General features: G+C 38.5%; 1 protein-coding gene across 11 annotated transcripts in view; it reads left to right on the forward strand.

The window, feature by feature from the left end:
* Positions 1-25,748, forward strand: part of nedd4l (NEDD4 like E3 ubiquitin protein ligase) — a 65,260-nt gene that overhangs the window by 14,652 nt on the left and 24,860 nt on the right. For 3 of the 11 annotated variants that reach the window (XM_018752455.2, XM_018752440.2, XM_018752487.2), the window contains exons 1-8: positions 13,245-15,751; positions 21,078-21,128; positions 22,410-22,471; positions 22,677-22,779; positions 23,101-23,261; positions 24,027-24,180; positions 24,632-24,820; positions 24,964-25,044. In XM_018752455.2, the coding sequence (XP_018607971.1) occupies positions 14,795-15,751; positions 21,078-21,128; positions 22,410-22,471; positions 22,677-22,779; positions 23,101-23,261; positions 24,027-24,180; positions 24,632-24,820; positions 24,964-25,044 (1,758 nt within the window). In that variant the 5' untranslated portion in view covers positions 13,245-14,794. Of the gene's footprint in view, positions 1-2,337; positions 2,412-9,761; positions 9,844-10,919; positions 10,959-11,726; positions 11,781-13,243; positions 15,752-21,077; positions 21,129-22,409; positions 22,472-22,676; positions 22,780-23,100; positions 23,262-24,026; positions 24,181-24,631; positions 24,821-24,963; positions 25,045-25,748 lie in introns of those variants that run through there. The other 8 variants (XM_018752503.2, XM_018752513.2, XM_018752463.2 and 5 more) reach the window with 6 other exon arrangements.

The following is a 25,748-nucleotide window of genomic DNA, read 5'->3' on the forward strand; positions in this document are numbered from 1 at the left end:
ACTCTTACAGCACTGGGGTGAAAGCTGTTCCTGTACCTAGCAGTGCGGGTTCGAATAGACCTGAGCCGCCTTCCAGACGGCAGAAAAGAGAAAAGTGCCCGTGCGGGGTGACTGTGATCTTTCATGATGCGCATCGTCTTTCTGAGGCAGAGTGTGGTGTAGGTGTCCTGGATTGCTGGTAGTTGTGCCGATTATTTCCTGAGCTGTTTTGACCACCCTCTCTAGGGCTTTCTTGTCCTGTATGGAGCAGCTACCGCACCAGGGTGTAGTACATCCTGTGAGGACGGACTCCACAGCATACCTGTAGAAAGTGGTGAGGACTGTAGTGGACATCCTGGCTTTCTTCAGACGCCTGAGGAAATGGAGATGCTGATGGGCCTTTTTGATGGTTGATGCTGTGTGCTCAATCCAGCTGAGATTTTTGTAGAACTATTAACACGTGTTGTCCTTAAATGCCTTAACACTTTAAAAAAAAAAAAAAAAAAAAACCCATAGTATTACATTTATACAGTATTTATCATGTGTTCACAAATAAAAAACAGTAATTTTCTTTGTTTTTCAGTTTGGAATGAACAGTGTAGGCTGCTGTTAAACTTTTTATTTTTCACACAAGAGCACTAGATTGTTAACCTTTTTTAAAGGTTCTTTGTGTTCCTGTTACAAGTCATTGAGTGGGCCATTTTTGAGTCTGAGTTAGTCATTTAATTTAAGAATGCTTATACTTTAAACTTTTAAAAATATTTTTTAAATCAAAGTACAGTGGATTGTTGTACAACTATAATGTAAAATAATGACTAATGTGCAAATCTTTAATGTAATTGATTTGTTTTCTATTTTGAAGAAGGCAACGGGCGTATGTAGAATAAACCAGATTGCGTAGTTGTGGCAAAATAATGCACTTTATAATAATGCACTCTCCGGAGTGAGTGTGAGCTCCATTGGTCTAAGCAAAAATGCTTGAGAATGCTTGGTGTCTTGGAAAAGTTGCTGAGGAGATTAAACTTCAAACATCTAGACTGTTCTCAGAGTTCCTAAAAGTCAGTAAAAGCAGTAATCTCTGCTTTGTTTGCTGCTCTTGTACTTTAGCCCTCATAAAGAGAGATAACCGCTAGGCCACTGGTTATGCAACCTTCTCGAGGCAGCGGAATGTAAAAAATAGTTTTGAGTGGTAAATATGACCATATATTTGTTTCCTGTTAATAGGAATGTAGGATGTCTCTCTTCTGATGGGGATACACGTGTCCCCCCCCCCACAACAAAATAGGCTGTAGGTGAACTGGTTAGTAAAGCTCCCGTAGGGGCTTGTATTTGAAAATAATTTACTTTTTATATAGTGTATGACGTAATGGAAACAGAAGACTGTAAACAGCTTTGCGTATCAACTCTACCAGTATTTTTTTCCATTCATTAAGATGGTCTTGAAAATCACCATGATCTTGATATATCTGAGCACTGTTAGTTTTTTCCCCTTGCTTGCTTAGTGTAAAGATATTATGAAATAGTTAAAAAAAAAAAAAAAAAAGTCAAAAACACAGTACAACATTTTCCCTGTTTTCAGTGATGTGTGTGAATTTGTGGGTTACCTGTTGTTGTACCCCAGTAGTGTGGTTGAAAGAAAGAATTGCAAGCAGTATCAGTGCTCCACAGATGCTGTACTGTTTTAGTCTAAAGATTCCTTTGAGTACCAGCAACCAAATTTAAAGGCTTACTGCTTCCATGTCATAGCTCGTACATTTACATTTATCATTTAGCAGATGCTTTTCTTCAAAGCAATGTACATCTCATAGAAAATACAATGTGTTCATTACATTAGCAGGTACAGGTACATTACATTACATACAGGTATAGGGCTTGTAAGGGAAAAGGAATGAAGACAGTAAATGTAATATACAAATGCCATTTATTGCACAAGAAAATCATGTTCCATGTTTTGTGAAACGTATGTCTCTAAAGGGTTAGAGGATTATCGTCAAGCGTTCAATGGGCATCATTATTAATTTATTGTCTGGAGAGTTTAGTATCGACTAACAGTCTTTCTTTGGCGAGATGCATTGTCATATTCGGGTATAGGGCAATTCCACACCTTCACTTCTTTGGGGAAATACCTGACTGTTGCTGCAGTTTGCTGTTTATCTATTCTGCCAAGTAAGGTTAGATTGTGAAATCTCAGCATACTTGTGTGTTTCCTTCAATAAATGATAAATTCTTTAGCGATTCCGTGACGTCATATTTTTAATAAACTGACTAAAGTTAGATTTCAATAGTTCTTTTTAAGGAACTAACATAATTGTTGTGTATAAGATCATTTTATTTTATTCTTTTTCTTCTCCCATACAGAATGATTCCCGAGTTCTTCGCGTCAAGGTTATTGCAGGGATTGATCTGGCAAAGAAAGACATCATTGGGGCCAGGTGAGGAAGTGGGAGGGACCCTGGCCATGCTATTGCTTTTAAAGCACATTGTCACAGATTTAACATCATAGCATATCAGTCACATTGTTCCTGGGATCATTTAATTACTGTTTAGACTTTTTTTAATCTAAAATGAAGATTTTGGAAGTATAGTTATATCAGTAATATAAGTATACAGTATATTATGTGGTTTTAAGTCTGCAGTAAGCATTCTGGTAATTAAAGACTGAATTAAAGAAGAGGTCAATATCATATTACTTATACACTGGCTTTTCCGGTCCAAAACCCTTTTCACCACTGTGTCAGTCAATTGTTTAATAATACCGACAGTCCTTTATTTACGTTTTAGGATCTGTAAAAGTGTTGGGTGAAGCTGAGTACATTTATTTGTTTTGCAGAAACTTTGCTTCGCAGCAGCACACATCTCGGTAAACAAAATGCATTTCACGACAAAGAGCTTTAGATGTAGATATGCGATTGCCGAAGCACATACGGTTTGTCCAGTACCACTGTTTTTGCTGGTGTATATTACACAAAAAGCCTGTAGAAGTTTACTTCAGAGGAAATAGAAAGTTGATCATGATAGATGAGGTGAAACAAACATATAGAGCTGTTAGGTCAGAGGAAGATCGATCTGAAAGATGTTTTGATACCCTTATTGGCTGCTGCCCAGAAAAACGTAATAAACTTCAAATGACATTGAAATTTATTCCATAAACAAATGCAGCATTCCTCTTCTCATTGATAATAAAAACACCTGACATGGAAGTGACATGAACTAAACCACTCTCACACTCCAGTCTTAAGTGCAAGTAATGACAGTCACTAGAGTGAAAGCTTAACATTTTTGTTCATCACTGGAATAACACACAGTGGTAGTTCTGTGATGGTTATTGGGAAACAGCACTTTACCTCTTTCTGTTTAGGCTCTGTTGACAATTTCTGTGTGCAAAGTTGTCTTGCATTAGAGTTTTCCCTGTAAACCTGGATCCATCACTTAAGTCCCAGGTGTCCACAGTCATGTAACTTTTCCCAGATCACTGTAATGTTAAATCATAACACTGTTATTTTGGGTTACAGCTGCAAGGTTTTCAAAATATTCTAACCTACTGCTGATGTTTACACAGAGTGTCTGGACTGCAGGAACTTTCATTTAAAGCAGCATACATGAAGGGTCTAGACTTCACACTATACTGCTCCCCGTTTTCTCTGTATTAAGTGTTGAAATATGTGTTGCTCTGCCCTCCAGTGCCTGGGTTTGCAAACTGTGCACTGATGGTTTGTCATATTTAGCAAAGTGTGCAATTTACTAGGTGAGTCAAACAGTGGTAACAAATTTGTATTCATGATGGGCAGTTACATTTTTTGCTCAAAGGTAGACTATTCTGTTGCTTTAGTTAAAATAACAAATCAGTTGAGAATATTTGTGCATTTCAGCTGTTGTGTTGCAAAGAGGATTCAGTTAATACCCTTTTATATGCAGTGATCACTTATTTCCTGAGCTTCCAGTCTGTATAACAGGAAGGTAACATTGGGTTATATGCAATTTCATTCCTTATACGTTTACACTTCACGTTGTAGAGTAACAAACTTGAGCATGGTGGTCCATGGAGAAGTGTGGATGATGCTTAATTGTCCCACGTGCTTTCTTTTGAAAGTGCTAATTGGGTGCTGCTCTTCAATTTTTGTGTTTTTGGTGGAAGATGTCACTAAATGCATTGCTGCAAATATGAATGGGCAAAGTGACAAGATGTTAAATGTTTTGGATGAAATGAACAAGTGACCTTGTTTGTGCTGTATGAATAAAGGACTCAATGTACACTGTACCCACAATATACAATTTGAGATGATGCTTAAAAATTTAAGCTTTTTGGCTGGATCACATGTAACTGCTAGCAAATCTGAGAATGTAGCTAAAGGAAAGGGAGGACTTGAAGTGGCCTCAGTTCTGTCTTGTTTTTCCCCATAATCATTATATTTATTGCAAGACTTTTTCACAATGCCAAGCTTTACGGGGACACATCTTCCATGTTACAGGAGGCTCCTCTTTCTAATATATTCGTTACAGAGTAACACATAATTAACTTCTAACTATACCAGTTAACCAACAGGATGGGTTGGAATTTCATACCAGTGTTTATCCATTTAAATAGTTAGTCATTAAAATGAATGAACCACATACACAAGTTAACCACATACAACTTTTTTTTCTTCCTCCCATCTTTAGTTAATAATCTAAACAGCACCCATGAATAAAAAACCCAGTAACACTGCACCAGAACTGTATCATGGATGTAAACTTGCATATCATTGTATAAATATACAGTACACCAAAATTACCTGTTGGAAATGTTGTTTGTAGCAGTTGAAGAGGTGCTTCAAGTATTTTGAGCTTTGCACTTTTCCTCACAATGTGTCACATTTCCTCATTTAAATTGTAGTCTTGAAGCCTTGTGCTGCTTTGAAGAGATCTTGTAACATTGTGTATGAACCCCAGTTTCCAAATGATACGGTGATGAAAAAACATTGGCGTCATTTATGCCGGTGATCCTTGAAAACAAAAGGCTTAACAATTAACATCCAGTTAAGCTCACAAGTATATTAAGGTTGAACTTCAACTTCTGCCTTCTTGAGGACATTTTCAAATCTGATCAATGCAGGCAGGAGGTAGTTTAGTGCTTATAAAAATGCAGTTGTAACCTGAGGGTTGACCATTTCGTTTTACTACTTCATTTTGCTACTACTGCAGTACCCTTGAGTATAAGATAACTTTCCCTGAACTGCTCTAGTAGCAATACCAGTCTGTATAAATGGGCTAAACACCATGAGCTGTTTTATACGAAAGCACCAGTTTAGCAACAATTATAATCACCAAACAACATGTATGACCAACTGAGGTGATATTCAAGAGTTAGCTGTGACATTCCAGAATTTTTGAAGAGTTTGTTTTGTCTTTAAAACCACATACCCTGTGTTCAGTTTTTGTAGTTTTTCTAACCTTTTCATTTGTGTGTGTTCTGGATCCTGCTTAACTTCTTAAAAAATGAACTGATACTCCTCAACTAATGATGAGGTTACATTCCAATAAACCCATCATGAGTGGGAAAAATCCTAAATTGAAAAATACAATACCGCACCTACTGAACATCACAGCCTAGCAACTTACCATAGTGTGTTCTTTGCTTACTATATTCTAATAATATCCTGCTTTTTTTAACTGAATTTACTGAAATTCCCTTGTAAAAACCACCACCTGTGATATCCTGTGAAGTTTTGTGTGGTGCCGACTAATACTCTTTGCAAACACAGTCCTGAAAAGAAGTTTTTGGGTTTGTCAGTTTAAGTAGGTAAGGGGCAGGTGTCTTGTATGTGTCAGTTACTTAAGAAATTGGGCAGTAATCTTTCAGTTTAATATCTCTAATTCCCAGTTAGATCTTTGAAAAAGCCAGGAGGAAAACAAAAGCTTTGCTGTAATCAATGAAAAAACAAAGCTTTTGTGTAGGCCATGTTAAAGTGTGTAATATGGTTTGAAAAATGGGGGTACCAGAACCTCGCTGTCATGATCAAGAACTTTAAAAGTGGCCAGGATAACAGATCAGGGAGGGACTTTTGCAAGAGTTCCAGATGGCAAAAGACTGATCAGGCTGCAAATGTTGTCATTTATTTATTTATTTATTTATTTATTTTTTAGAGAAAGGGGGGGATTAAAAAATGGGATTAAATTTGAAGAAATTTTTTTTCCCCCGCTTCTGAATATAATTAGTCTGGAGTTAATATGTTTCTGGTTGTTAGGATTGTAGGAGATGGGGGCTGTGTTATTTGGCTTGTGGTTATTTGATTCAAATACTGATGAATCTGGATTTTTTTTATATATATATAAAATCCAGATTCATTTCTTTAGATGCATTTCAAAATTTCAATCTAAAATGAAAATCCTGTCAATATATACAGAGCTGTTGCTGTGCTAACTTGAGGTTGGAGCAATTGAGGACATTTCTGAGCTTCTTGTTACTCAGGAGTTTCCCTTTTGGAGCCTCATAATGAAGGTTTTCTGTGGCACAAAACTAGGAAGGAGGTTGGTCTCCCTGGTAACGCTTAAATCTAGACTGTTATCCAACAAGGGCACCGGAGCTTGTAGAACGAAATCTTATAGTAATTTAAAGTGGGGTAACATTGTAATTAAAATAAAGAATGCTGTCGCATATTGTTTCTGCAGTTTGTCATATTTTCCCTAGATCTAGCAGTGTTTGCTCTCTGTACCATACTTCTAGTTTAAAAAGTATTTTTATATATTGTTTTAGCTGCCCAGTTTGTTCTCTCAGATTGATTTTTATGAGTTAGCTGTGGTGTAGTGTACAGGTATTGCACATTCACGTTCTTGCAACACAAGTTTTTATGAGCATATATTTAAAGATGGGTACATTATGTACTACAATGTTACACCTGAATGTGTACAAATTTTATATACGTAAATGTATACAAACATATTTGAGCTGCAAGGTTTTTTTAAAGGTTGTTTTTGTTAAATTTCCTATATAGGTGTGTATATACATATTTTTGTTTTGTTTATATTTTTTGAAATTTCCATCTTAACCTTATAAACACAAGAATACCTTGTGAAATTGCCAGTGTTGAACTTAACTGTTTGTATCATGTTTTTCCATTCACTTCAGTTTTTGTAGCACAATTTGTCAACTAGTCCTTTTAGATTATGTTCCAGTGTCAGTGACCTGGTTAGCAATATCTTCTGGAGTTGTAATTTCTTAGTACAGATCACATTTTTGTAAATATACTGGGGTCCTTGAGTTATGAACACAGTTTGAATAGAGTGTGTATCTTAATTTGTTCATAAATCCAACTGCTTCATCATAATCAATAAAAACTTAACACAGGTGTCCCTCAGTTAATTCACAGGCTAGGTTCTGTAAATTTAAAAACAAAATGAACAAAAAATGTTGCTGTGAGACTTCATTGCATTTCCATTAATTTTGTTCAAGGTTGCTGTGTTAGAAAGCCTATGCCGGAGACAAAGCATGTGGTAGGATTTTATCTTGAAACATTAAAATTAAGTGAACTTAAAAAAAATTGACCAAGTTAATCTCCAGTCTAATATTCACTGAGAGTTTTTGAGCGATTACCAATGTTTGCCAACATATAACCACTTTGTTTGCTTCATTATCTAAACAAAAAATAAAAGCATAATACTAAACACACCTCTTTGTTGGGTAGGTTCTGCAGAAGTCTTGGATTTATGAAAAATACATAATTATTCTGTAGGGTTTAACATTTTTATTACCTTTGTGCTATGTTAACACTTGACTCACAACTTCAATGCTGATTGTTGACTGATTTATCCCATAAACACATGTACTTTATCATCTTGTTACACTGAATAACAAGATACATTCCTGAGTCCACAATCCAACTCAGTTTCTGTGCCCCTGACTGCCAACTAATGTCTGGGTGGGGAAGAGAAGTTTGTTTGCTTTGCAGTGAACTAATTTTAAAAAATGGACAAGTGGGGGGAAAAAACACATTTTTAATTTTACCTTTGAAAATTTGTTATGCTATTATTCATAAGTGCAAACCTTTTTTCCTCTACATTTATTTACTTCTGTCATTCACATAGTATTTTATACATGCATGCTTTTGGTTGTCCTGGAAATGAGTCAGGGAACTAGGCTCTCCAATAAGCTTATTTGATGTACATGCTTTTCTTGTTTTTCATCCAGTGGAAGTTTTGTTACCATTTAAAATAGGTATGCAGTGCTTTAAAGCTAAATCTACATTTAAGTGTGTATTTTTAAAATCTTTTTCAGTTCTTTAAAGGCCTTGTAATTTGTTAATCTTGTAATTTGTTAATGAGTTTTAGGTTTTCCTGATTCCTTACAAATAGCAACTCAGAAAAGACCAGGTTTAATCACCTGGATGTCAGGGATAACTTTTGGTGCTATTAACCAGTTATTTACATTTTTATAAAATCATTACTTAGCATGATCTTACAGAGCAGCATAATTTAAAGTTATACCAAAATTGATTAAAAAGCAGCCTTTGGAGATGTGCCAGTCCAGGGCCACTCTGTCAGACAACCAATTAATGATTTTTCTTACCTGTTAAGATATCAGCCCCAGGTTTTGTGTACATTTAAGAACCCAGTTGTCGCGTGTCATTTAATTTTAGGATCTGTTTGTTTTCCAGCTATTATGTAATTAGTCATGTCATGGTTGGGCACTTTTACAAAGATGCTAAATAATTCTTTTTAGTAAATGATATGAAGGAACATAATTTGTGTGGCTATTCCTCCATGTATTTAAGTTTTTCTCTGTCCTGTTTTATGAGAAATTTTCATGGTAAGGCAGTGTAAACAGATATGTTATATAAGAACAATTTAGTCTTCAGGAAATGAGGTGAACTCAGCAGTTTAAAATCATATAACAAGAACTTTTTTTTGTAAGCCATTACTGTGTCTTATGTAGACTTGTAAGAATGCAACATTGAGCTGTATTTTACTTACCTGTTTTCTGTTACATCTTATTATGTCTTGGTTAACAGAGGAACAGAAACAACCATGTTAATGTGAATATAATGACCACAATGCAGAGAAGATGCTGTATGTCTCTACAATGTGTTCATGAATACCTGTAAGAAAAGGGTACAAGTTTTTCCTGGGTCCTGGCAATTTCGAATGTAGTGGACTATTATTCTGATGTAGTTGAAAATTATCCCAAGCATAAACATCCAATTAGGGGCAGCAGAAATCTTGGAGACTTTAATTAGCTGCTCTCCAGCCTTAATGATGCTCTTTCACTTTTCTCTACCCCTGGACTCTTGAAGAAACATGGTCATTCCAGCCCAGAAGGAAAAGATAATTATAGTTCAGCTGTAAAGGCAGAGTCCCAAGGGACTTGCTGTACAAGTCTTTCAGGTGAAAGATTTTTCCATATATAAAGAGTAAACCGTGGAGCCTTGCTTGAGTTTTCTATTTTTAGTCCTTTCTCACACCCTTTAGTTTTCCGTGAGTATGGCAATGTATGCTGCTGTAAGCACTTTCCTGTGGTGTCAGTTTCCTAAAAGGAGGTTTGGCTTCATGCTCTAAATTAATGGTGTAAAATACTTGTACAGTTCCCTCCTGTTGTAAATAAATTCATGCAGTGGCCCGCGAGGGCCCGACCTTCCTATATTGTTGCCGCCACTCCTGATAACTGTGCCCAGTCAGCATTCCTCAGGCCTAGTGACAGCAGTTCAGTCTGTTGTTCTCGGGGTGGCTTTTAGATGCAAGTTTGATTTTGTGTGCATTTGACTTATTTTGTCAGTTAGGTATTTATGTGTAAATTTATGCTTTGGTTGCAGTGATCCCTACGTGAAACTCTCCCTCTATGTGGCAGATGAAAACCGAGAGCTTGCCTTAGTCCAGACCAAAACCATAAAAAAGGTAAGATTTTCAAAATCTTTCACAGTGTGCCACGACATGTTTCATTGTGGTAAGCAGTTACTGGACAAAACTGTAACTTTGTTCACAAGAAGAAACAGTATGTCGTGTTGATGGGGCATTTTTACTCTCACTAGGGGGTGCTCTTTGTCAGCACACCGCAGTAACTGAGCATGCTGAGAAATTGGAGGTTTATGTGAAGCTCATGTAATTCAAGACTCTGATGTAAATGCCTGCTTTTGAAAGCATTTTTTAAAAGCCAGTTTGACCAGTATTCATGGAAATGAAGGAGGTTTCACCATACATAGAAATATTTATGTTGAGGGCAGCATCTGCCTGTCTGTAATCTTGAGGTTTTCCATTTATTCATTTAGCAGACATGCAGACACCAAAACCCAATTATTCATTGAGTTTTGGTGATGATTATGAATGCATTGTGATGTACAGGTGTACTGTCTACTAATAAGCCTACTGTTCTGTATGTTCATGTGTAAAAACTTCTAATGCCCCATTATGGCCTATCTGTGCTTGTTGTAATTCCCTTCAGGAAAGCAGTTCACAATACTGTGCGGTTTTGCAAAGTTTGAGCAATAGTAGGAGTTAGACAGTTTTAAAAAAAAAAAAAAAGCCTTATAGTTCCAGCAGTTTTAGTACTTGGCTCCCAAACAAAAGCATTCTGTTTAGTTGAGGACAGCTAGTTGCACTGAACACACTTTCAGCAATTTCACCACCAGTTTATCCCTAAATATTCAATAAAACAGGTACTGATTTCAATCAAGTGGATTCTGCTTCTTCCCCCCCCCCCCCCCCCCCCCATTTTTTCTTTGTGAATAATATAAAAGACATTTTATCTGGATCTGTACTCTACTGGAAATATTTTTAAAAAATCACTCCATTTGTTTGAATCAGTTTATGGAAATACTTACTATAAAATTGAGTTTTATTCTCTGTGACCGAGAGTTTAGTAGGGTCAGTGATTGTGTATATATTTTTGTTCATATGTAGTCCAAAAAAAAAAAAAGTTAGTTAGTTGCTACTTTTGCTCAGTTAATTTTAATGTATTGTTCTCTTGTTTTTAGACCCTGAACCCCAAGTGGAACGAGGAGTTCTATTTCAGAGTGAGTGAACATCCCTGCTACAGCCCAACAGTTCTCTCATAGTTGTTGACTTAAATATATTCATACAAGTTTAAGAACCTGAAATTGTAATTTTCTTTATTTTGTGATTGTGCCGTATTTTATATAAAGTATTTTGCATTAATTATTTCAGAATAAGAGAGCGGCACAGTGGTACAGCGAGTAGCGCTGCCACTTTACAGCATCTGGGTGGTGCGAGAATATGTGGGTTCGATCCCCGCTCAATCTGTGTGGAGTTTGTGTGTTCTCTCCATGTATGCATGGGTTTCCTCCCAATGCTCCAGTTTCCTCCTGCAGTCCGAAGACATAACAGTTCAGGTGAATTGGTGAAGCTAAATTGCCCATAGTGTGTAAATGGATGTGGGGATCTATGCATGTGTGGCATCCTGTCCAGTATGTATGCGCCCAGTGCTTCCAAAATCCACAACCCTCCTCAGGACCAGCAGTTCTTGAAACTGGGTGGATGGATTTCAGTCTAAGATGTACAGATGATGTCATAAAGAAAATGGTGTGGCTGTGGGAGTTAGACTGAAGTGCAAGCCTTGTATTGTGAACTACTTACAGTATATTTCTGACACGTGTCAATATCTGCATAACAAATATAAATAAAGGTGCTCTTTCTCCAAGCCTGATCATAGATCATTCACATGTATCCAGTAGCATAGGATTATATCTGATCTGCCTATTTAATTGTATGCTTATTTCATGGAGTGCGTGTGCATTTTATGAGTTTTTTTGCTGTCATCCTAGGTCTGTCCCCAGAATCACAGGCTGCTCTTTGAAGTGTTTGACGAGAACCGACTGGTGAGTTATTTGAAGGATTTGTTTGCTTAGAAATACCAATGCCCTTAAATGCAGGGGACAGTACAGTAACAAAGTGTGTGATAATTTCATATTTAATCATTGACAACAGTTATCTGTTTTCATCCTTTTTTACCAGTTATTTATAAATCTATGAAGAGTGGCTAAGGTTTCATTCTGACTCTAGCCTATGCTTATGTTATTTTCTTGGTTTCCTTTGATCTGACTTGTCTGCAGTAAGTTTTTCATTGGTTCGTCTTTCAGATTAATGTACTTGAAATACAAATAGTATCTCTTCATTAGGGAAAACGAAAGCCTAAAACCTGAATTTTCTATTCACTGAAGCCAGCTTGTGTTCAGACTTCATGCTGTTCCCAAATTTGCTTGGTGCACTGGTGTGCATGGTTGCAGTATTTCTCACAACATAAGTCATAGCAGTGTTACTGTACATTTTACTGTTTTTGTGAAAAACTAAAAGGGAAAAGAATGAACTTGTTTGAATGGGTATTGAGGTTCCTCTCCCTTTATCAAAAAGTGCTTCAGTTGTTTGTCCTGCTATTTAAGCCTATCTGGTTTATATATAGTGGCATTACAAGGCTGACTTCTTATTTGGAGTAACACGTATAATTATAATCTGCCCTGTAGAATGAAAATAATCTTTAATTATATCTTAATGTAATTTAAAAAAGGATCCAACACTGAATTTGCTCCTTAAATATATTTTTTGTAAGGTTTGTTGGAGGACTGTTGCTTTAAATAACCTGGCTTTCGTGTCCTGAGTAATGGTAGAAAAACATTTCATTCATCAAATGGTTTTATACTTGAATGTAAAGAAGTTGCGTTCTCTGCTTCATTAACTTGTGTTCTATGTTGCTTCCCACTTTTCAAATGCCTGCATCAAGGTTACTGGGCTTAGCCAGTATGTTAGTATGACATAAGGTTTCCTAGCAACCACTGGCATGTACATGAAAACCATTTGTGTGTTTTTACCATTAGAGTTGACAGTTTTTCCTCTCATTTCAGTGTTTTTTTTTTTTTTTCTCTTTCTTTCTTTCTTTCTTTCTTCTTGCACTTCTGGTGTTTCCATCTGTTGAACTGTCTAGGAGTAAAATGTGCTTATTGTCAGGGTCTGTCCAATTAAAAACTTTGAAATCTGCAGAAAAGCAAGTTTATTCACATCTGTGAATAACTGAATAACTAAAACTGTCTGCAAATACAACACAATTTGCAAAATAACAGGTAATACCTGACAGTGTTCTTTGAATGCAGTTCTCTTTTTAAATTGTTTGAGAATGTAGCAGTTACTAGTGTGCTTGCATACATCTGAATATTAAAAGTCTAAGTACATTCCTTAGTAATATTATGTATACAACATGAGTATTTGAATTATCTAGTAGTCCTTCACACTTTTAATGAATGTTCTTTAAATTGTTTTAAATTTTAAGTATTTAGAGGTATACAGTTTAAAATAAGGTTGACATTCCGAACTCAGGAACATTCCTTTATATCTTTGCTTTGAAAGATGAGTAAGGCTTTGGTTAACAAGGGACAGTTAAGTGTTTCAGTGAATGAAATGAAATGGATTAAGTTTTGGGAAAAGGTGACATTTTCTTTCCAGTAACTGCTAGGTCTTGCAGTGTGGAACTGTGGGTAAATACGTACTTAATTGGTGCTGTGCGACACAATGCCTAATTCAAAAATAAAAGGGAGGATTGCACAAGCAGTGCAAGTGAGTCATTCTGTGCCACAGAGTCACTCGTAGGGGTTGTCTGCAGTTCCAAACCGTACTCCTCTCAGAAATGCCATCCCCCGAGTACCAGGTGCATTCTTTCAGGCTGAGTGTGTTCCCTTCTGACGCACCATAAGATGTTTGGCTGTCATTGCTCTCTCTATTTTGCAGAGATAGCCTGACACACTCAGGCAACCTACTAAGCTGCTCAGATGCTAAATGTCACCAGAACAAAGCATCTTCTGTGACTGCAACTCTCAAAGACCACATTATTATAGACTTTGTTAATTCAGTTGGAATGGCATCATTGAGGCCTTCATCCACCAGCAGTGACAGTACTGTGTATATGCTAAATCACTTTTTCCCCAGTCTATTTTTTTTTATTATTATCCTTTAGCATTTAGTCAGTTTTAGTAAGATAGATTACAGTTCTTTTAAACCGTGAAAGTGGCTCAGTTCATCTGTTCTCCTGCTTCTTCTTAAATAATGCTAACGTTGTACATGATCATTGATCTGACAATTGTCAACAGCTGTGTATTTTGGTAAATTTTTTGGAACTGATCGTGACACTCTGTAGGCCAGTAAGTTTCTTGGTATGTTTTCTGCACTGGTAAAGAGGAAAATGTTGTTGCCCTGAGGTCATGGTAGCATTTGAGAGCTCCTGAACCCTTTAGAATGGTCACAGTGGCAATGAAGTGTTGGATGGTGTCCCTAACACATGGGATGTGCACAGAGATTTATGGCTGTGTCAAGTTTGTGCCGCTTTGACTCAGCTGCGTGAGCCCCCTTGCTCTCCCAGGGGGCCCCGTTGTCCTGACGGATAAGAAGCAGCTGGGAGGGTGCTGTTTCAGGCTGGCACAGTTTAAAATGGGGGCGAGACTCTTTCCCACATCACGTGTCATAAGCACCCTGCCCTCACCTCGGTGCTCAGGATCGGCCGGCCGTGTCCTTATCCAATCGCGCCCGGAATGCTGCTTGTCACTTGGGCTATTTCTGCTGTCTGTCGCTATCGGCCTGCGGTGCCAGCAGCTTGGATATATGGGATACTTTTTAATATCTCCTCCCCGCGCTCTCTCTCCAGCTCTCTTCCCTTCTCTGGCCCAGAGTTTACAGCTTGCAGCCCTCAACTCCCTGGCAGTGCCGTTCTTGTTATTGTTGTTTGAGTTCCTTGTTCCTGTGGTCTGTTCTGTGAGGTAGGGAGGGTGGGAGAGAGGGAGGGAAGAACGAGAGCGAGAGAGAGAGTCCTGATTTGGCAGGTTGGCGACTTGCTGAGAGTGGAGTCTCAGAAATGTCTCACCGATTGCGGCTCTACTTCGGCTCCGGCCGCAGCAACACAGCCCCTGAGATCGAAGAGCTGGAGGAGGCAACTGGAGATGACACTGTCACAACATTCGTTGTACAGCCAGGACACAGGGGTCTGCCACCCTTTTCCGATCGAAGTGGCGCACGGCCTGGGGAGTCCTCGCTGAAGCGCAGCTCGTCCATGTTTATCCCACAGCTCACTCAGCAGCCAGAGCCACGACCCACCAAGAGCTCCTCTATGCAGATCTCCTTGCAACGCTTCACTGGACCTGATGAGGATGGCCAGGTCCTGGACAGCCCTTCAAAGTTTCATCCTGAGTCTGCTGAGCTGCAGGCCCCCATTGACAACAAAAATGGCACTTTGAGTATGCCAAATGGAGATACACCTGGAATAAATGTGGGTGGGTTTTGCATTCAGCGCAAGTCCATTGATGGCTCAGACATGCAGCAGTTGAGGATTCTGTCTTTGGGTTTGGACAGCCAAGGGACCACTCATCGATGGTGCGTGCAGGAGAACCCAGATGGGAGTCTGGCACCTCAGCGGTTAGTGCTGCAGGTCCAACAGGACCAGAGAAGACTCCCTATGGCTGCCCAGGGTGAGGATGCAGACATGGGCTTCACAGGAGCCAAAGGTGAGCGCATGGTGCGCTACCCACGAATCCGGCTGGCCCGAAGTACCTCTCAACCGGTTCAGCCACAGGGGAACTTCAAGAGTGCCAACTCTGGCGCTGACGGACTGGCAACCAAGGTCACAGCTACAAATACGGGCAACCAGAGTAGGAATATGGATGATGTTATGCAAGGCTGCACCTTAAAAATCAGGAAAGAACAAAACCGAAGGCAACCCCAGTTTAAGATATATTTTGCCCATCCTGGAGATCACAATCTGACTTCATCACAGGATTTAAATTCAGGACAAAGGCCAAACAGGATTAGCCCTCAGGTAATTAATAAATGCAGTTGCTTAAGATATTGAAACTTTCGACAGTTAAGATAATCATTTATCAGCTTCTTGATAAGTTACATTCATTCAACATACGCTTTTGTCCAAAGAGACTCACAATGTTAAGATCCTTATTTATCCGTTTATACAGAAGAGTAAGTTTACTAGAAAAAAATTTAGGATAAGTACCTTGCTCAAGGGTACCACAGATGGAGATGGGATTTGAACCTGTGACCTTTGTGTCCAAAGGCAGCAGCTCTTAACTACTGTGCTACCAGCTGTTCCTGTCCCAGGTTAATGCATCCTTTTTGAAGTTTGACAAGAATTGTCATGTAACTGCTTTAGATGAGTGTGTTTTTTAATTTTTTTTTTTTTTTTTTTTTTTTGTGTTTCAAGTGTCAGGTATGTTTTTAAAAAAAAAAAAGTGAGTAAGATGTAGGAATTGTGGTGGGAGAGTTGGGGAGGAGGTCAGAAACTTCTTGGAAGCGCACATGCTAAGAAGCCTACGCCATGAGGAAAGCAGATGCCTTATGTCTTAAATTTCGCTCTAGAAGGCTTTTGAACTTCTGCATACATGTTTGGGGTTTCATTCATGAGTAGATTTTTATTTATTTATAATGAACATTTCAGGAAAAAATGTGTACCGTATTTTAATTTCTTTATATTGTCACTCTTTTTCAGCTCTTTGGCAGTCATTTTGCTTTTAAAATTTACAGGTCTCGTTTTCTCAAAGCATTTAAAGGGCACTTGCAGCAGTAGCATGTATGATGTTCGATATCACTGCTTCCATGACCCCCAGAATGACAATAAAACTTGTACCCAGCTATCAGTGTCAGTATTTTAGCATACCATTGCTCATAGTTTGGATTCAGTATATAAATAGGTTTTTCTACTGATATGTCAAAGTACATAGTAAGAGGTCTGACAGTTCTGTCTTTTTATGCAGGGCATTGCATAGTTTGAACTGTAGCAAGAATAGTTGTACATATTTCCATCAACTTATTTTACTTGTGTTTTTCAGAGTTTTAAAGCAGTGATCTATCTTGAAGGCTAAACTTTTTTCCATCATTTTTAAAAAATGAAAGCTGTAAAATATAGCTCTTTACACATAAGATTATTTAACTGTGAAACTCATGTTTTTTAAATAGGGAGGACTGCTTTGAAAAATGCTAAACTTGATTCATTGAGTATAATCTCACCAAAATTCATTTTTGTGCAAAGGCAGGCAGTATTTTTGCAGATATATTGAATAAAGAATGCAACTGCCAAGCTCAGCCTTTTTAAATTTAGATTGGCTCATGTAATTTTTTTGTGGTTTCTCTCAGTGATCCAAGTCTTTTAAACATAATCTGATCTCTGCAGGTTAAATGCAAAGCTGATATTCTCATAAAAGAACAGCATGGTATCCAGTTTTTTATTATATGTTTAAATGGCTTGAAATAAACCATGACTGGTACTATTTGGTGATCAGCATTCATTATATGAAGCGGGAGATTTTTTTTTCTTGGCTTGGTCTTGTGCTGTTTTCATAAAAGAACTGAGCTACAGCTGGGTCTGGAGGTTCCACTGTTACAAAAGGGAGGCGCAGGAATGATTCTTCAGTTAAGGCAAGCAGTATTTAGATAGACAGGTAAAATCTTTATTGATCCCTGAAAAAATGACGCTGCACTGCATTCCACATAAGACACTGCAGTAAGAATAAATATCACACTTGAGTAAAATAAAAGACTGTAAACACCCAGAGTATGCAAATAAGTATTACTGACAGTACTGTTCTAACAATAAGCGGTCAATGCCACCCTGACAGCATGAGGGAGCAGCACAGCAACTGTAGCATGCGGTCACCTCGCGTGGCTCCGAAAGTAGAAAAAGAGAGCTATGTGCAGTATGGGAAGAACAAACACTGAAGGTGAGCCCACACAGACAGGTGGACTTAAATGGCGCCTGGCAACAGCAAGGGACTTGAACTTACTATGGTTTTGTTTGATATCCAGGGCCAAAGCAGAGAAGTGCTGCACTTGTAGTGAGTTGCTCAGAACCACAGTCTGTTCATTAGAACTTTGCACAGTAGCTGCAGTGGCTGAGGGAAGGCACTTTGTTGACAGTGTTACTGTCATCAGGATTCGGTATTTCTGGGCTCACATTGTACCAGGAGATTAAGTGAATTGGTTTTTAATGTCTCATTTTGTGACTGATGGAGAGGAAGTTGGAATGGCAGTAAGTAACACAAAAGTGCTGACAAATGGGCCGAGAAAGGTTAAAGGTAATACCAGGACAGAAAGTGAAAGTGTCATTTGAATTGTATTTTCTATGTATATTAGGTAAGGAAACAAAAACTAATCTTTTGTTTTATCAATTGCTGAGTCTATACGGCCTGAACACAATGTGAGAAGGGGGGGGAATCCTATGTACACCTACTCTTGTAATGTGTACTGGTTTCTATAGTAGTATGTGACAAATTGACTGTACTGAAGAATCATGTGTCTACATCCCGATCTCTCCTTCTGTTCATGTAACAAACTTTTTGTATTGTTCATTGAGATGTGCACTGCTTTAGAGAAAAGCATCTGCTAAATTAGTAAATGTATATGTGGGTCTGAATTTTTATGGGTACATTTGGTAAGCACATCAGTGACAAGCTCGACAGCTTCTGCGGTGTAATAAACATGTCTTAAAGTGATGTCATTGGGGGGCAAAGACATCATAAAAGAGTAAAGCTGGGTATTCACTCCAAAACTGATGTAGTGGTGTTAGGGTGAACTGTGGGACAGCAGAGGAGCAGCAGCTGGATACGCGGGGTTCACCATGAGTTACAAGAATGTTGTAAGAAGCAGTGAAAATGAATCTTTGCAGCTCTGAATACCGCAGCACAGTTCTACTCTTGTGGGTAGTGACTGAAACATTCAGTGACTCCTTTAACAATCTGACATGTGCACCATGTGAAATGTGTTCATGAAGGAATAATGCTAGACCCGTAAGCTCCGTGCAATGTCTTGGCCATGGAAATGGAGTGGCAGGTTATTTGTGCTTCCATTTTTGTCCATATCGTTTCTAATTGTTGGTTATTAAAGGTATCTTAGAAAGGCTGTATGTTCTGTTTGGTAAAGTACTTTATCAGCAGAAATGTTTTTCATGTTTTTTTGGAAAACAGGATTTTAAATTGTACCACATAGTTGCGGTCATACAGGGTGGCAACATTTAACTGCATCGTTACATTTTGGGTTGTCCTGCTTCTGTTTGTTAAATGCGGAGGGAAATTATATTAAGAACCAAAAAAGATTTAAAAATCAAATAGGTGCATTGACAGATTAAAAAGCATAACAGTTGAAAGTGATACGTAGATCTTATTATGTCTTTATGCCTTTAAACCATAAATTTGATTGACCTATAAAAATTGAAACATTGAGTTGATGGTGTATGTATTGCTGACAGATGTCTTTTTCTTTATTTAGCTCTGCAATTGAGTAAACACAGATGCTTATCTCTTTTTCTCATGTGGTGAATAGATTTGAAATGTATTGAACTGATTTACATAGATTGCTTCGTTTGTCTTTTAAGTCTGTTGTTAACGGTGTCCTATATAAATAGCTGTACCTTAAAGTATGCACTGAATAGAGTTGTGTGCTAAATGGACTCCGGTTCTGAATAAGAAAAACACGCAATGGCTGTTGTATATTTGCCATTCATAAGGAAGAGAGCTAAATTTGAGGGTGTCTTTCTATGTGTAGCTGTGCATGTGGACAAATTGTTGTGGAAGCTTTTTTGGGAATCCTGGTGGTCTTGGGGTGATAGTATTGTAATCCAACCCTGGTCACTGCAGGCTCGATGTCAGGCTCTCTGGATTTTCCCCATGGTTCAGCTGGCAAAACAGGCCCACCCCGACAGAGCTTTCCCTTTGATCCCTGCTAGGGATGCCCCCTTCCCCCACCCCGCTCTGCTTCACCGTTGTGCTTTTTTTTCTTTTCCTCTCTCGCTCTCTCTCTCTCTCTCTCTCATAGCACGAGTTAAATGTGGCGCTGAGAGGCAGCCATCAGCGCCACTGGGACTGAATGTGATGACTCAGCACCCCTTTCCCCCAGCAGGCGCTGATCTTATGAGTCCACAAAATGCTTATGTCAAAATAGACACCAGTACCAGCATATACACCTGAGCCCTGGTTTGTTCTTGGTTAAGGTTTTAACGGACCGATTGCAGGTATCGGTAGTGATAAGGCTTTGCTCTCTGCCATGTTGCTATCCCTGCCAAGTTAAGAGTGACCTCTGTGATTTCACCATCAGCTGCTTCTTTATTCGAGCCTCTGAGCCTTACATAAAAATGTATTAAATGTCACTCTTGTGTAATCTGTGTAAACTTTGTGACAGGAAATAAGTCGTAAATTAATGACTGTACTCCTAGGGTTGTTGAAGTGGTTTCCTTGTTTCAAGGGGTTAGCAAATAGTTATGTTAGACTTCCCTGAGTCAGTGACTCCTTCAGCTTCCAGGCAAAGAGCACCATTTTTGTTCACTGGTTTTTCCATCTTCTGGTGTGTGGCTTGGTTTTTTTTTTTTTTTTTATTCGTACAAAATGTGTCCAGGAAGTGCAGTGCTGAATTTCTCAAAGTCTACATTCGTATTACTCATAGGTTGGCACTTGTAAACTCCCAGGCATTTTTTCAGTAAGCCTTTTTCTACTGCAGTTGCAGTACATACAAGTTATGTCATCTGTCTGTCTCATTCAGTAGAAATGGCTATGAATTTATGAATCAGGATTTTAATGAGAATATGGTCTACTTCCTGTCTAAGATGTTCAGTGTCAATTAAGACAAATTTGTGTCAGCAGTATTAACAAGCTCAGTTGTATAAAATGCCACTGTGTCTGAGTGATCTGAGGGGATGACGCGTCTTCACCTCTACACACTAAACTTCGACAGCACCTGAAGTCTCTTTCCAGGATGTTTTCTTCTGCTCCTTTTTGTCTAAATCAGTTGTGTTCCACACACAGGCTCGTGGTCTCTCCTCAAATGGGTTTCCTTTCGGGAGACAGGTAAAAACCATCTGAGTAAGAAGATTCAAACTTCCTGTCAGTTTCACAGTGATGAATAATTGTCACGCGTGATTGCTCTGATGTACTTTTGGTTTCTTCTGGTCATGGGCTTTTCCTTTAATGAAATGAAGCCTTTGGGTTCCAGCAGCGCGGTGCCCTTCACTACCGATCTGCATAAATGTTCAATGCTGGGTTCACACAGCAGTGGTATTTTTATGTTGTCTGTGTTGGAATGCAGTTATTCCGCTCATGAGTAAAAATTAAATTGCCACCTTGGTTTGCTGTTTTCTTTTTTATATACAGACAAGAGATGACTTCTTGGGACAGGTTGATGTGCCTCTCAGTCATTTGCCTGTAAGTATGTCTTATTTATTATGACAGTTATTTTGGAATGAATGTCCACTACCTTGTAAGTATGCTCTTCCTCATTAGGACTGGTGATGCGCTGAGAGCGAGCAGAGTTACAAAGTAAAAGCCCTGAGCCCTGAAGGCTAGTCCCTGTTAGGAGTGGAAAAAATCTCTCTAGAATGTAAACAAAGTGCTCTGACTTGAAGGGCTATCCCTGTAGCTGACAAAAATAAAGGTGTTGAGGTTATACGTGTGTGTGTGTGTGTGTGTGTGTGTGTGTGTGTGTGTGTGTGTGTGTGTGTGTGTGTGTGTGTGTGTGTGTGTGGGGAAGTGCGGAACAAATTTGCCAAACAAATCACCTTCATTATGTTATCAAGTATGCATTATAAAGTGAGTGTAACATTAGCAAACATTTCAATCAATATAAATAGTTCACAGATTTAAATTCAAAGTAATAAGTTTAACTGCGTTACAGAAAATCATAATTCTGTAATAGTAGCTTTTTCTGCTGAGTCAAAGTATGCTTTTTTCACATTTGACCACTGATTTTTTTTAAAATAAATTTTTCATTCTTTGCTTGATATAGACTTCTGTTTATGCCTAGTTTTAGATTTAACCCACAAAATTCTAGAAGTTATCTGTCTCGAAATAAAGTGGGCCCACACTAAACTTAGAAAGTGTTTTCCTTGTTAGGCCCCCCCTATTATTTTGGCACTGAATGTGCAGCAGCAGCATGTGTGTCTGTGTGTTACTGGTTCTAGCTTGAAGTCTAATGTATTAATGGAAGACATCCCATTTACAGTTACATAAATCCTTGTGCCTGCGGTCATTCCTGCAGTCAGACATGGGCTTTGTATTCCTGCCAGCCATGTATTTAAATATTCATGTAGCTTAATCTGTGGCGCATCATCTTTTTTCTTTGTGTTTCAGATGCCATTTGAGGCTAACTACATTAGTTTGTTGACAGCTCATTCCTTTACACTTCTCCTTTTTGTCCGTGTTACATGATGGTTTCGTTACTTGTTAGCTCTGTAAATATTTCTTCCCCTAATGTTTTGTTTACATTCTTGGTGTTGCATCTATGGCTTGCTCTTCAGTGTTCATAACAAGTCCCTTTCACTATAAAAGTTGTTTTGTAATGAAATACAGCATGCAGTCTAAAATGCCCAGGGTATTTTCCACAGTGACCTGTCTAGTGTTTATCAGCTTGCAGATTTTTGCAGTTTGATTAGGAGACCTTTAAACCCTCTGTACTTTTTTGACATTCTCCTGGAATTTTTTTCCCAGACTGAAGATCCCACGATGGAGCGGCCATATACGTTTAAAGACTTCTTGCTCCGTCCTCGAAGGTCAGTACTCAATTTTGTTAAAATGTTGGTTGGTATAGGTATTATGCATCATGTTGATAATGTCAAAAATCCCTGCCTATTGAGCAGACCAGAGGAAAATGCATTTAGTATAAGAACATTCTAGTGTGCCTTCAATTTCCTGAAAATACTTCTGTCTGGCTGCTCTTTTAATGTTTCTGTCTGATAATGTTTCCATCCGTCTCAGTCACAAGTCCCGAGTGAAGGGTTATCTTCGCCTGAAAATGGCTTACTTACCCAAGAATGGAGGGCAAGAAGAGGACACCACTGAAACAAGAGAAGAGGCTGAGGTAAACCTTGTTTCTGCTGGTGCTTTTGAGGGGGGGAAGAAAAAACTTTCCAGACTACTTCTATTGGAAAGACAGTCTGTTTCCTTTGTCTCAGTTGTCTGAGAAATAAGATCTTAAAAAGTGTCTGTGTGAAGTGGTGTAGTAACAGAATGTTATTCTGGTGAAATTATTCAACTGATTACTGAGATTTTAAACATTACAAACAGAAAAAGGTTATTTGCTAACTTTTCAGAGATCCAAGTTATAGTTGCATAGAGTAGGAATCTGTATAAAACATGACATAAATGCATTCCCTGACACCAAAAGCTTTCTCTTGGCCAGGGCTGGGAGGTGGCGGACTCAGCCGATGCTGGGTCTCAGCGCCAGCAGCAGCTCTTACCCCCCCTGCCCCCTGGGTGGGAGGAGAAGATTGACAACCTGGGTCGCACCTACTATGTCAATCACAACAACCGCACCACTCAGTGGAAAAGACCAAGCTTTGTGTAAGACCTCAGAGACATGCTAATCTGGAACATCCCAAATATTTTTTCATAGTAATTGAGAACTTTGAACCAGATTGACTTTAGAGGCCAGATTTTCCTATTTATATAACCCCTTGAGTACAAGGAAAAAAAGTTTTTGGGTGTTTTTATGAAATTTTTAAGACAGTTATCAAAACCCCACCAGGAACTATAAAGTGCTCCACTCAGCATTACAGCATGTGGAGTTGGAGACATCCTTTAGAGTAGACAGAAATGAATAGTTGGGTCTCAGGAGGATTTTGGGTTATTTTCTTCAGGCTGTGAGTATTGTCAGTCCTCTTTTCTAAGGTTTAAATTGGCACATTTCTTTTCATGAATATGCTAGTCAGTAACAAATACAACTGGCCTGTAAATTCCAACACCCATAGAACCTCAGTTGCTTAGGTTAATGAATAGTTTAATTTTGGGTAAGCTGTACATGGTGCCTTGGAGATGTACTTTTTTGCTCTGGTGCTCAGAGTGTTTCTTTGAGACTCTCATTTGTTCTGGCCTTTACCTGTAGAGTTGTCTTAAAAGTGAAAACCATGGAAAATGTCTTTCTTTTTCCTTTTTTTTTTAATTTTTCTATTTTAAAAAAAAAAAAAAAAGCCGCCTTTGTTGAAGCTCAGTCAGTTGCCATATAATGTTCTAGCACAAAGACACATTAAAAGAAAGTAATTCACATGAATGCACAAGACAGTGAAAAAGAAACATGAGAAAACAGCAGGTTTTTCCTCTCCGTTTAAGGGATATTGTTTCGGAGACCGAGAATGACAACCACATCAGACAGATCAACCAGGAGGCCCATCGTGTGTTCCGGTCAAGGAGACACATCAGCGAGGACCTGGAAAATGAACACATGGAGCCCCGAGACCTTGATGATGTAAGCATGAATTTTGAAGTAAGCAACCCTGATGCTTTCACAGTGGATGGTGGGCTTAAATTCATGTAACACTTTCTTTCCATATTTTTAGAAAAATAACAGCAAGATGTTTGTGTAAATGTTTAAAAAATATTGATATGTGACAAAGACCACAGTTCAGTGTATTAAGGGACAAATGAAGCATGATATCAGCATGTTGTCATCTTAGGAATGCTATAATCATTATTTACTTTATTCAAAGCTTTAACAAGCTCATGTCTTTGTACAAAACATTTTGTTTAAAAATTTATGCAGTACACTAAAATGAATAAATTTTAACAGCAACATACGACTTCCATAAAATAACACTTAGGTCAATATTTAAAGAACTTTTAAATAGAAATATAAAGAGAAAGTAATTATATGAAAATAATGAAAGAAACATTAAATAATGATTTTTTTTTTTTTTTTTTGGTGCTCTTTCTTTCAGTCCTGGGAGCCTATCTCTGAGGAGGAAGCCCCTATGACTGTTGATTCTCTGAATCAGTCTCTACCACCCCCTGCCTCACCAACACCTGCTCCTCAGTCCAGCCCTCACGATTTCACAGAAGAGATCAACCTGCGCTTGTCGCTTACAGCTGATGCAAATGGAGAACACCCAAGCCCCAGCCCTGTTGTGGTACGAGGCACAATCTGTTAATTTTCCCTACCCTCACTGGAGCTGGGCTCGCTCAAGGACCTGGCTCTGGTTCTGGGGTAATGAACATGGCTCTGATGCTGTAAATTGCATTGCTTTTACACATGTTGTGTCGTCTTCTGAAGCAGAGCCAACTATCCTCTAGGCTGCGCTCCTCCAGCATGACGGACGGAGTCAGCGACCAGTCTCAAGCCCCACCACTAGTGGTATGTTGCCTCTTTTTCTCCCCATCTTCTTTCATACCTTCCCTCTGCCCCACTGGTGTGCTCACACAGTGCATCACATTCCTCTTCACCCCCTCACTAATTCCTGTATATGATGATTAATGCTCACTCACTGGTTTGCACTGGTTTCCTTTCTGGCTAGAATCGGTGAACCATTCAGGGATATGAGCACAATAGCGGATGATTACCAGGTCAGTGGAGCAGCTGGCTACTCAGATATGGCACAGTTACTCCTTTTAAATACACTGGCTCATAAGTATTACAGGAGGTAGAAGCAACACCCTTCATTAAATGTCCCTTCTTTAGCCCACACTTGTCTTCAGCTTGCAGTTTGTTACTCATCTTCAGCAAGTGAAGCTGAATATTAATGTATAGTTTTATAAATGTATACCAAAATTCCTGGCACAGTAGAAACAGGAATAATATAAAGTCGACAGGTAGTACTGCACAAGGAAAATTTTGTAGAGGCTTAATCAGAAGTACAAAAATCCTATATTACTGATCCTATATTACTGATATTATTGCTTTATTCTGAAGAGGATTGTGCAAGTGGAAAGTTTTACCAGTTGGCACTCAGTAGGAATTTCAAAGTTGTAATTTTAATGTAGTTAAATTTCATAATTAAAATTTAAACTCTTATGAGTTAATATAGCTTTGTCTTAGATTTTAATAACAGCATAACCTGT

The sequence above is a fragment of the Scleropages formosus genome, chromosome 6 (genome assembly GCF_900964775.1).
Source record: "Scleropages formosus chromosome 6, fSclFor1.1, whole genome shotgun sequence".
In the NCBI taxonomy this organism is placed as follows: domain Eukaryota; kingdom Metazoa; phylum Chordata; class Actinopteri; order Osteoglossiformes; family Osteoglossidae; genus Scleropages; species Scleropages formosus.